This window comes from Talpa europaea, assembly GCF_964194135.1.
Source record: "Talpa europaea genome assembly, chromosome: 7".
Lineage (NCBI taxonomy): Eukaryota > Metazoa > Chordata > Mammalia > Eulipotyphla > Talpidae > Talpa > Talpa europaea.
The window spans coordinates 9,144,541-9,157,034 of record NC_140074.1 but is presented as its reverse complement, the minus strand read 5'-3'; the positions used below and the strand labels follow the sequence as shown (position 1 = coordinate 9,157,034).

The following is a 12,494-nucleotide window of genomic DNA, read 5'->3' as shown; positions in this document are numbered from 1 at the left end:
GCAATGACTTGGCAATAACCTTTTTACATGAAGGCATGAGTTTTTAACCATGATCTGTTACTGCTCACCCTGTGGATACGTGAATCACAGTCTGTCACAGCGGGCTTAGTACATAACACTCAGGATACCCTACGAAGCTTTCCTTCCACGGAACCGGAGGGCATTTTTCTCTATTCCACAAATATGTCTTGAACAACTGCCTTGGTCCAGGCCCCCCACAAAGCACTGAGTCCATATCAGGAAGCAGGAAATGCAGCCTCTGCCTTCAAGGAGTTTCCATCTTTCTATCATTACAGGTAACGTGACAGTAACTGGCTCACATGGCAAAGTCATGAGATGGGCAGCAGGAGAGAATCCATACCTTCCTCTTAAAGAGATCTACAGAATCTAAACTGGAAATTAATAGCTAGTGATTTCTCACAAGCTAGAGTGAAATTGGTAGCATGTAACTAATCAGAGATATTGCTATTCCCTGACAACAAGTCCATCTAGGATCCTAAGCAAACTCTAGTAATGTCAAATATTAGTCTTTAACCTACAACATGCCAGACTTTATACCTATGTTTTCATATGCACTTTCTACCTAAATCCTAGGCACAGCACTAAAAAGCAACAGTATAAATCCTATTTCAAGGCCTCCATGGTGGCACAGCGGATTGAGCACAGGCTGTGAAGCTGTCCGCAGCATCTGCAGTGCGGATTCTTGGCTGGACAGGGATATTCCAGCATAGTGGTGCAGACCTCTCCTGTCATGCCCGCTGCTCCCCTCAGCAGTGTATCAGTCCCTCTGCCTGTTCTGCTCCCTGCTCTGTCTCTGGTGAATTCTCTCACCCTTCCACACCTCTGGCTTGTACCCCCGTTCTTGTATATATAAATAAATCTTTAAAAAAATACTATTTTAACTATGAGGAACAAAATATACATTATCTAAGTGTGCAAAGATACATCAATAATCAGCAAAAAAGGCTAAATCACAATATATCTCTCTGGCTGGATTCCAGCTTTTAACCCTCTGCATACATGTCACACTCCTAGCAGTAAGAATAAGGAGACATGCTGTGTGATGTCATTTGTCATTCCTCTGTCCAAGAGTTATCAGTCATTTCTGGTACACCATACACAAGTAAGCATATTTACAAAGTGATTTCACATACTTTAATTTCAAATAATTAATGTATATCAGAGATTATAGGATAGAGAAGGTAAATATAACCTTCATTTCAGAAATGTGAAAATACTCAGGACAAAAATATCACGACCAATGAGGTCTCTTAGTTCTCTAACGGTGGATTCCAGATGCACCCTTCCTTGGGCAGAGAGCTTAGACAGGAAAAGTCACACACACACACACACACACACACACACACAAACACACAATGAGGTGGCATCTGCACTGACTCTCTCAAGCAGGGATGCAGGACAGCAAGGCTCCTCAGGGACCATGATCTGGCTGAGGGCTCTGCTTATCTGGGTTCACGTCACCGAGAGGACAGTGTCTGGACCCCCATGTGGAGGCCTGGCTGCCCACTCATGTGGGCTGTGTCAGCCTCACTGAGAAACAGAGGAAACAAGCAGGAACCAGCTGGACCATTTGGGTCCTTGATTCGGTAAAGGTGGTAGGGGGTGATTTGTGAGGAAGTTTCTGGGTCTCCAGCCCTGGAGTAATCAGGCCTTGTTCGCCAGGGTGTGAGGGGCGTGCAGAGGCCCCTGTTCTTAGGCTTATACTTGTCCTGCCCCAGACAGCAGTGAAGTGGGGGTCTCCATCACACAGACACTGCCTTGGGGAATCATAATAAAAATCCTCGTCTCTTCTGAGCATCAATCATAGCCAGGCGAGATGCTGGATAGAGTGCTTGCATTGGCTCATTTATTCCTCAGAATAGCAAGTATGTGGGAATAGTCGTCCCTACTTCCCTGGGAGGGGTCTTAAGATCAGAGAGGAAACATAAGGGCCCCATTGGAGACTGAGCAGGCACTGAGCTCCCATACATTAGTATGTGAGACCTACCAGTGTGGGAGACCCGAGTGACCCTTCCTCTCAATGCAGTGCATGACCCTTGTGAATGGCCACTGAAGTGTCAGTGAGGATGGCACGTTGGCCCCATGCGGTGAACGGTGCCCCACAGAAACACTGCCTGTAATGAAAACATCAAAACACAACCGCACACACTATCCTTGGAGTGACAGGCATATGTCAGTTTTCTTATAAACAAAACACGTCATCACAGCTACCACTTGACTCTGTAACAATTTCATCCTCCTTTCTCTACCGCTCATGGATAAATGCAGGAACCTCTGTGCCAGAGTGGGCAGCACATCTTCTCTCTGTACGCTCTGCAGTCTCTTTACTTACCTGTAGGAGTAGCCAGATGAACATGTGGGAGTTATGCAGCAGGGAGGGCAGGTGTTTGAGATCAAAGGACTGGTTAAGAGACTGCAGATCATACCAGCAGTGGTCCCCACTTGCCTAATGGGGACCCAGTTAATGCTTGAGCTCTGGGCCAGAGAGCTCTGTCTCTGTCTCTGTCTCTACCTCTGTCTTTTTCAATCTCCATCTCTAAGTCTATGTATGTATAAATATGTATGTACATACAAAATTCTGGCAGGAGACATATTTTTACCTACATCATTACAAGCAAAGACCCATAAGGAATCCATAGGAAGAAACATTATTTGTTTTCCTCTTTGAATTCACAGCACAGTCTGACCTGCCATTCTTACTAAGTTAATGACCCTCTAATCAGCGTCTGTGTCCTCAGCTTCTGTTGTGGGCACCAGGCAAAAAGCATGAAGCAAATCTCCGTGATCCTATGACCTCCTGACTCTGTGTCTGCCCTTGAACTTCAGAGCAATAGCCAGGAGGGTGCTATTTTATAAACCATGAGAGGACAAAGAAATATTCCCTAAACTCTTGGTGGAAAAATGCCCGTAGTCTAATTGCCTACAATTCCTGTCAGATCTTGGGGAGGAGCCTGTGCAGAGGCCAAAGGGACATTGGGAGCCACCTGGGAGGGTGTCTCTGGTGCAGAGACACTCTGGGTTGCCCATAGATCCAGATGCGAAGCAGGATGACTTAATCATCTCCCAGTGCAAATTCCCTGGTCAGACAGCACTGGATGCTGGGCTCTGCCTGTCATTCATTGTTGGACTGAATTTGTCAAGTAACTTCTCTCAAGCTTGTGTCACAAGTTGTTTCAACCTTGCCTTACTTTAAAATATAGATAATCAGCATACAGTCAGTATGAATTTTTTATTAAAGTTGTATGAGATCATTTCTGTTAAGAACACATTAGTGCTAGGTCTTTATGTATATTCCTAGGAAGGAGAAGTAAATATATGATCATTGATGTTGATATAGTATTGATATGAATGAATGACTCAGTTAGTTGATTTATAATTTGAAAAGTCAGTTGCAGTACTATATGCAAACAATAGGTTAGAAGAGAGAAAAATGAAGAAAATCATCTCTTTCACAATTACACAGAAAGAATAGAATACGTAGGAGTAAAGTTAACAAAGGAGGTGAAGGATCCACACAATGAAAACTATAAGGCATTATTAAGAGAATTATGGATTGGGGCACAGCAGATCTCTCCTGCCTCACCTGCTCCTGCTCTTAGCTGTGTGTTTCAATAAATCTGCCTGTTCAATTTTCTACTCGGTCTCTGATGAATTCTTTCCCCCTGCACATTTGGTATACACTTGATTCTTCCTCACCAAAACAGAAGATACTGACTGGAAGAATTAACATTACTAACATAGACATACTATCCAAAGAAATACATAGATTGAATTCAATCTTGGTGGTAGGTTTGGGTGTGAAAACATCTATTTTTAGGGCTTTGAAATGATAACCCCTTAAATAAATGAAATAATGTAAACCAATGTAAATAATGTAAACCAATGTAAATAAACAGCATATAAATTAATTGAAAAACTTAAAGATATAAGCCCCAAAAACATATAATACAAAGACACCAGAGATGATACATTTCATCACATCGACCATGCAGACATCTACAGGGAATTGACCCCTCCAACAAGGGTAAATACAACAAAAATAAATAATTAGAACTAAAGGAAATTAAGAAGATTTGTACAGTAAAAGAAAATACGAGCATATTAAAAAGACAGTCTACTAAGTGGGAGAATATATTTACACATCACACAACTAATAACGGAGCTTATGTAAGGTATACAAGAACCCATTGGACTTGACAACAAAAACACAAAACAGGGCCTCCCTGGGGGCAGAGTGGGTTTAGCACCTTGCTAGGAAGCTGTCCGCAGCCTCTGCAGCGTGGGTTCGATTCCTGGCGGGCTGGGTAGAATCCCTCGTGGTGAGGCCTGCCGCTCCCCTCAGCAGTATTATTGATCTATCTGCCTGTTCTGCTCTCTGCTCTGTCTCTGGTGAATCCTCTCACCCTCCTGAGCCTCTGAACTGTTACCCAATTCTTGCATAATTAAATAAATCTTTATATATATATATGTGTATATATATATATATATATATATATATAAATGTACATGAACCCAAAACAACCCTACTACAACATGGGCAAAAGATTGCAATAGATACTTCTACAAAGAAACTATATAGTTGGTCAATGGATATATGGGAAAACAAGCTTGTCTTCATTCTAGTAAAGGAAATGCAAATCAAAACCACAATGAGATCTTTGAGCTTCGAGATTAGGTTGTTTCTTTGAGTTCTTTCTTGTTTCTTGATGTGAGCTTCTATTGCTATATATTTTCCTCTTATTACTGCTTTTGCTGCATCCCATACATTTAGGATATTGGTGTCCTCCTTGTCATTCAATTCAAAGAATTTTTTAATTTCCTCTTTGATCTCCTCATTAGTCCAGTGGTCTTCCAGTAGTGTGGTTTTTAGTCTCCATGAGGTAGGAAAGTTCCTTGCCTACTTTTTATGGTTTATTTCTAGTTTGATGCCTTCATGGTCAGAAAAGATGATTGGTATGATTTCAATCTTGGTGTATCTGTTGATGTTTGTCTTGTGCCCCAGTATGTGATCGATCCTGGAGAATGGTCCGTGTGCGCTTGAGAAAAATGTGTACTCCGTTTTTTTGGGGTTTAGTGTTCTATAGATGTCTGTTAAGCCCAAATGCTCTAGGTCCTTATTTAGAGCTTTGGTTTCTTTACTTATTTTTTGTCTTGTTGATCTATCCATTGTTGATAGTGGTGTGTTGAAGTCTCCCATTACATATGTGTTTTCTCTGATGTCTGTTTTCAGAGATGACAACAGTTGTCTGATATATTTTGGTGCTCCTTCGTTTGGTGAGTATATGTTAATTAATGTTATTTCTTCTTGAAGTATTGTCCCTTTGATCATAATGTAGTGACCGTTGGGATCCCTTTTTGTTTTTTTGAGTTTGAAATCTGTTTTATCTGATATGAGTATAGCTGTTCCTGCTTTCTTTTTTGGTCCATTTGCTTGTAGGACTGTTTTCCATCCTTTAACTTTGAGTCTATTTTTATCACAGATTTATGGTCAACTAATCTTTGACAAAGGAGCAAAGACTATGCATTGGAGCAAAGAAAGTTTGTTCAATAAATGGTGCTGGGAAAACTGGGTCGCTACATGCAAAAGAATGAAGCTTGACCACTACCTCACACCATACACAAAAATCAACTCAAAATGGATTAAAGAACTAGACATAAGACCTGAAACCATAAAATATATAGAAGGAAATATAGGCAAAACACTACATGATTTGCGCATCAAAGACATCTTTACAGATACATCACCCAAAGCAGTGATAGTGAAGGCAAAGATAAACAGCTGGGACTACATCAAATTCAAGAGCTTCTGCACAGCAAAAGAGACAATAACAAAAACAAAGAGAAACCTCACCAAGTGGGAGAACATTTTTGCACCCAACACTAATGATAAAGGACTGATCACAAAAATCTGCAAAGAGCTGATGAGACTCAGCAACAACAAAGAAAATAATCCAGTCAAAAAATGGGCAGAAGAGCTAAACCCTTCTCTGAAGAGGAAATGCAAATGGCCAACAGGCATATGAAAAAATGTTCAATATCACTTGTAATCAGGGAAATGCAAATCAAAACTACCATGAGATACCATCTTACACCAGTGAGAATGGCACATATTAAAAAAACTAGCAACAACAAATGTTGGTGAGGGTGTGGAGAAAAAGGAACTCTCCTGCACTGTTGGTGGGAGTGCAAACTGGTCCAGCCACTATGGAGAGCTGTGTGGAGATTTCTGGACCTACTAAACATAGAGCTTCCATATGATCCAGCAATTCCACTCCCAGGTATTTACCCAAAGGACACAGAAACATCAATTCCAAAGAGCTCCTGCACACCTATGTTTATAGCAGCACTGTTTACAATAGCTAAGCTTTGGAAACAGCCCAAAGGCCAAAAATAGATGACTGGATCAAGAAGATGTGGTACATATATACCATGGAATATTACTCAGCATTCAAAAAAGATAAACACATGCAATTTGCAGCAACATGGATGGCACTAGAAGGGATCATGCTCAGTGAAATAAGCCAAAAAGAAAAAGAAAAATACCGGATGGTCTCACTCATCGCAGGAATCTAGAAAACTTAAATAAGGGACCAGGAAAATGAATAACTATAAGAAAGTCAAAATCAAGATCAACAAAAAACTATGAACCAGAGACACTTTTTGGGGGGTGGAGGGCGGGAGGGGAGGGATTGGGGTCAGAATGGGGGGATTGCAATTGTATGGGGAATATAAAAATAAAATTTATTATAAAAAAAAACACAATGAGAAATGATGCACTCTTGTGAGAATGGCCATATTTAAAAGAACGGAAGCAAAAAATGGTGAGGATATGGAAAAATAAAAAAGAACTCATCCATGGTCAGAATGCAAGTTGGTGCAGCCTCTATGAAATGGTATGGAGCTTTCTTCAGAAAATACAAACAATGAAAATCCCATATGATCATAGCACATCTCCATCAGGCATTTACCCTAGATATGAAATCTCTAATACAAAAAGACTTATGCACCCATATATTCATAGCAGTGCTGGCCACAAGTGCCCAGTCATGGAACCAACCTAAGTGCCCATTGACAGACAAATAGGTAAAGAAACTGTAGAATACATGTGCTTGGTGGATTATGACACACTGCAACGTGGATGGCCTCAAGGTGGTGATGGTAAGTGAAATAAGCCATAAGATGAAAGGCAGATACTAGGTGGTTTTACTTATTTCTGGAATATAGAAACTGAAAAGCATTAACTGGTAAAATACAGCAAAAAAAAAATCTTTGCACTAAGGGATTATAGTTCACTCATAATCAGAGAGAACATGGGGATGGAGGTGTGAATGGGTGGAGGGGCTAGGGCAAATATGGGTGGTTGGTGGATGGTGGTGGAATATGGGCACATGTGGAGGGGTAAAAATAGTATCACAATTACATAATATTTTTAAATTAAAAGGGCTCTATCACAGTATTTCCCAATTCCATAGTGTAAGTATTCCCATTATAGCTGACTTCAATCTACCAGCATGTTACTGTAGAGTTGGGAGGAGCTATAAACCATCAACTTGAGGATGAGGCAAATGGCTCAGCCCCTCACCACATAACAGCAGTCCCTGGGAGCAGATCATGAAGCTAGATCTGTGTCTTCATAACATAACAGACAAAATACATATGAGACACTGACATATCTCAAATGGAAGGCAACACACATTTGCAATTGTGTGAAATATTTTTATAAGATTTTGCACATAACTTGTAAGAGATTAAAAAAAGCAGAATAAAGTAATGAGGATAAAGTTAATTTAACAAACCAAGTTACCAAATTTGACCTAGTGACGCATTAACATCATTGACAGAAGAAGGCATGTTCTTTCCAAGTTACATGGAGTTATCAACCCTCTCACATAATCTTAGGAGACACATCTCACCGTGTTCGCGACTAAAATCAGATGATTTACAGGTCATCATTTGAAGGTAATCTTACTGACAAATGTCTCAAAGGCCTGCTTTATATCCCTATTCCTCAGGCTGTAGATGAAGGGGTTCAGCATGGGGGTGACGACCATGTACATCACAGAGGCGATAATTTCTTTGTCTCTGGAGGTGGATGATGAGGAGAAGTAAACTCCTGCAGCTGTCCCATAGTATAAAGACACAACGAGAAGGTGGGAGCCACAGGTAGAGAAGGTTTTAAAGACCCTTTTAGTGGAGGGGACCCTCAGGACAGTAGTCGCTACACGGACATAGGAGCTGAGGATACCACCCAAACACAGGGAAAAGACCAACGCTGCCTCAGTGAAGATGACCAACTCATTGAGGGACACGTCTGAGCAGCTCATCTTCAGGAGTGCAGGGAGATCACAGAAGAATTGTGGGACGGTACTGTCAGCACAGAAGGAGACTTGGATCAAGAGCAGAGTGTGTAACAGAGAGTGGATGAGGCAAACAAACCAGGATCCCGCTACTAAGGAGACACACAGCTCCTGCCTCATGATGGTGGTGTAGTGGAGGGGCTGACAGATGGCCACGTACCTGTCATAGGCCATCACTGCAAGAAGGAAACTGTCAAGACTGGCAAAGAACAATAAGAAATACATCTGGGAAATACATCCTCTGTAGGAGATGGATAGTTGCTGAATGTGCATGTTGGTGAGCATCTTAGGGACAGTGACAGATGAGAAGGAGATGTCAGTGAAGGCCAAGTGGCTGAGGAAGAAGTACATGGGGGTGTGGAGGCGCGAGTCCAGCCTGATGAGCAGGATGATGAGCAGGTTCCCCAGCACTGTGGTCAGGTACATGCCCAGGAACAGGGCGAAGAACAGGCCCCGCTGCTCTGGACGGATGGGGAGCCCCAGGAGGAGGAACTCGGGTAAGCTGCTCTGGTTCTCCCACCTCAAACTCTTCATGACTCTGCCTGGGATGATGGAAAGAAGGGGATATAGGAAGTCTAGAATTATCCGCAATGACTTGGCAATATCGTGTTTACATGAAGGCATGAGTTTTTTTTTAAATTTTAAATTTATTTTTATATTCCCCATTCAATTGCAACCCCCTTATTTTGACCCCAATCCCTACTTTGCCCCCCGCCCCCCATAGAGTTTGTAACTATGATCTGTTTACTGCTCACCCTGTTGATTCGTGAATCACAGTCTGTCACAGCAGGCTTAGTACATATCACTCACGATACCCTACAAAGCTTTCTTTCCAAGGAACCAGAGGGCATTTTTCTCTATTCCACAAATTTGTCTTGAACAGCTGCCTTGGTCCAGGACCCCCACAAAGCACTGAGTTCATAACAGCAAGCAGGAAATGAAGCCTCTACCTTCAAGGAGTTTCCACCTTTCTATCATTGCAGGTCACATGACAGTAACTGGCACGCATGGCAAAGTCATGAGATGGGCAGCAGGAGAGAATCCACAACTTCCTCTTGAAAAGACCTACACAATCTAAACTGGAAATTAATAGCTAGTGATTTCTCACAAGCTACAGTGAAACTGGCAGGATATAACCGATGAGAGTTATTACTATTCCCTGTCAACAAAAGTCCATCTAGGATCCTAAGCAAACTCAAATAATGTCAAGTATTAGTCTTTAACCTACAGCATGCCAGACTCTATACCTCTGGCTTCATATATACTTTCTACCTAAATCCTAGGCATAGCCCTAGAAAGCAACAGTATAAATTCTATTTCAAGGCCTCCCCGGTGGCACAGCGGATTGAGCGCAGGCTGTGAAGCTGTCCGCAGCCTCTGCTGTGCGGATTCTTGGCTGGCCAGGGAGATTCCAACATGGTGCGGCAGACCTCTCCTGTCATGCCCGCTGCTCCCCTCAGCAGTGTATCAGTCCCTCTGCCTGGTCTGCTCTCTGCTCTGTCTCTAGTGAATTCTCTCACCCTCCCACGCCTCTGGCTTGTACCCCAGTTCTTGTATACATAAATAAATCTTTTAAAAAATAGTATTTTAACTATGAGGAACAAAATATACATTATCTAAGTGTGCAAAGATACATCAATAATCAGCAAAAAAGGCTAAATCACAATATATCTCTCTGGCTGGATTCCGGCTTTTAACCCTCTGCATACACGTCACACTCCTAGCAGTTAGAATAAGGAGACATGCTGTGTGATGTCATTTGTCATTCCTCTGTCCAAGAGTTATCAGTCATTTCTGGTGCATCGTACCAGTAAGTGCTTTCACATACTTTAATTTCAAATAATTAATGTATATCAGAGATTATATGATAGATAAGGTAAATATACCGTTCATTTCAGAAATGTGAACAGACTCAGGACAAAGATATAATGACCAATGAGATCTCTTAGTTCTCTAACGATGGATTCCAGATGCACCCTTCTTTTGGCAGAGAGCTTAGTTAGGATTAGACACACACACACAGACAAACACACATTGAGGAGGGATCTGCAGTGACTCTCTCAAGCAGGGAGCAGGACAGCAAGGCTCCTCAGGGACCATGAACTGGCTGAGGGCTCTGTTTATCTGGGTTCACAGCAACAGAGAGGACAGTGTCTTGACCCCCATGTGGAGGAGGCCTGGCTCCCCACTCACATGGGCTGTGTCAGCCTCACTGAGAAACAGAGGAAACAAGCAGGAACCAGCTGGACCAATGGCTCCTTCATTCGGTGGAGGTGGTGGGGGTGTCATTTGTGAGGATGTTCTGTGTCTCCAGCACTGGAGTGATCAGGCTGTGTTCTCCAGGGTGTGAGGTGCATGCAGAGTCCCCTGTTCTTAGACTTATACTCATCCTGCCCTTGACAGCAGTGAAGTTGGGGTCTCCATCACACAGACACCAGCTTGGGAATGATAATAAAAATCCTCATCTCTTCTGAGGACCAATCATGAGCCAGGCGAGATGCTAGATAGACAGCATTGGCTCATTTATTCCTCAGAACAGCAAGTATGTGGGAGTAGTTACCCTCTATCCCAGGGAGGGTCTCAATGTCAGAGAGCAAACATAAGGGCCAGACTGTGAGTGGGCCCCACTGGAAACTGAGCAGGCACTGAGCTCCCATGATTAGTATGTGACACCTGCCCAGTGGGGACGCCCGAGTGGCCCTTCCTCTCAGTGCAGAGCATGACGCTTGTGAACGGCCACTGAAGTGTCAGTGAGGATGGCACGTGGTCCCCATGCCATGGATGGTGCCCCATAGAAACACTGCCTGTAATGAAAACATCAAAACACAACCACACACATTAAACCCTGGGTAAATGCAGATGTTAGTTTTGTTATAAACAAAAAGCAACATCACAGCTAACACTTGACTCCAGAATTTCATCCTCTTTTCTCTACTGCTCGTGGATAAGTGCAGGAACCCTATTCCAGAGTGGGCAGCACATCTTCTCTCTTTACACTCTGCAATCTCTCTACTTACCTGTAAGAGTAGCCAGAAGAACATGTGGGAGTTATGCAGCAGGGAGGGCTGGTGTTTGGGATCAAAGGACTGGTTAAGAGACTGCAGATCACACCCAGAAGTGGTCTTCACTTGCCTAATGGGGACACAGTTAATGCTTGAGCTCTGGGCCAGAGAGCTCTGTCTCTGTCTCTACCTCTGTCTCTACATCTGTCTTTTTCAATCTCCATCTCTAAGTCTATGTAGGTATAAATATGTATGTACATACAAAATTCTGGCAGGAGACATATTTTTACCTACATCATTACAAGCAAAGACCCATAAGGAATCCTTAGGAAGAAACATGATTTTTTCCTCTTTGAATTCATATCACAGTCTGACCTGACATTCTTGCTAAGTCAATGACCATCTAATCAGCGTCTGTGTCCTCAGCTTCTGTTGTGGGCACCAGGCAAAAAGCATGAAGCAAATCTCTGTGAGCCTATGACCTCCTGACTTTCTGTGTCTGCCCTTGAACTTCAGAGCAATAGCCAGGAGGATGCTATTTTATAAACCATGAGAGGACAAAGAAATAGTCCCTAAACTCTTGGTGGAAAAATACGAGTAGTCTAATTGCCCACAATTCCTGTCATACCTGGGGAGGAGCCTGTGCAGAGGCCAAAGGGACACTGGGAGCCACCTGGGAGGGTGTCTCTGGTGCAGGGACACTCTGGGTTGCCCATAGATCCAGATACGAAGCAGGATGACTTAATCATCTTCCAATGCCCATGTGGCCAATGCCCTGGTCAGACAGCACTGCCTGACATTCATTGTTGCACTGAACATGTCAAGTAACTTCTCTCCTCAAGCTTGTTTCTTAAGTTGTTTTAAACTTGCTTTAAAGGGCAGATAATGACAGTATAGTCAGTATGAAGTTTTTATTAAAGTTATATGAGATCATTCCTGTTAAGAACACATTAGCGCTAGTTCTTTATGTATATTCCAAGAAAGAAGAAGTAAATATATGATTATTGATGTTGATATAGTATTGATATGAATGAATAATTCAGTTAGTTGATTTATAATTTGAAAAGTCAGTTGTGGTTCTATATGCAAACAATAGGTTAGAAGAGAGAAAAAT

General features: G+C 42.4%; 1 protein-coding gene across 1 annotated transcript; it reads right to left on the bottom strand.

Annotated features, from left to right (window-relative positions):
• Positions 1–7,970: 7,970 nt before the first annotated feature.
• Positions 7,971–8,894, bottom strand: LOC311172806 (olfactory receptor 1J4-like; the record flags this gene model as incomplete). The annotated part of the gene is made up of 1 exon (XM_084236334.1): positions 7,971–8,894. Exon 1 carries the CDS (start codon positions 8,802–8,804, stop codon positions 7,971–7,973), a length of 834 nt encoding a protein of 277 aa, XP_084092460.1. The 5' UTR covers positions 8,805–8,894.
• Positions 8,895–12,494: the final 3,600 nt, after the last annotated feature.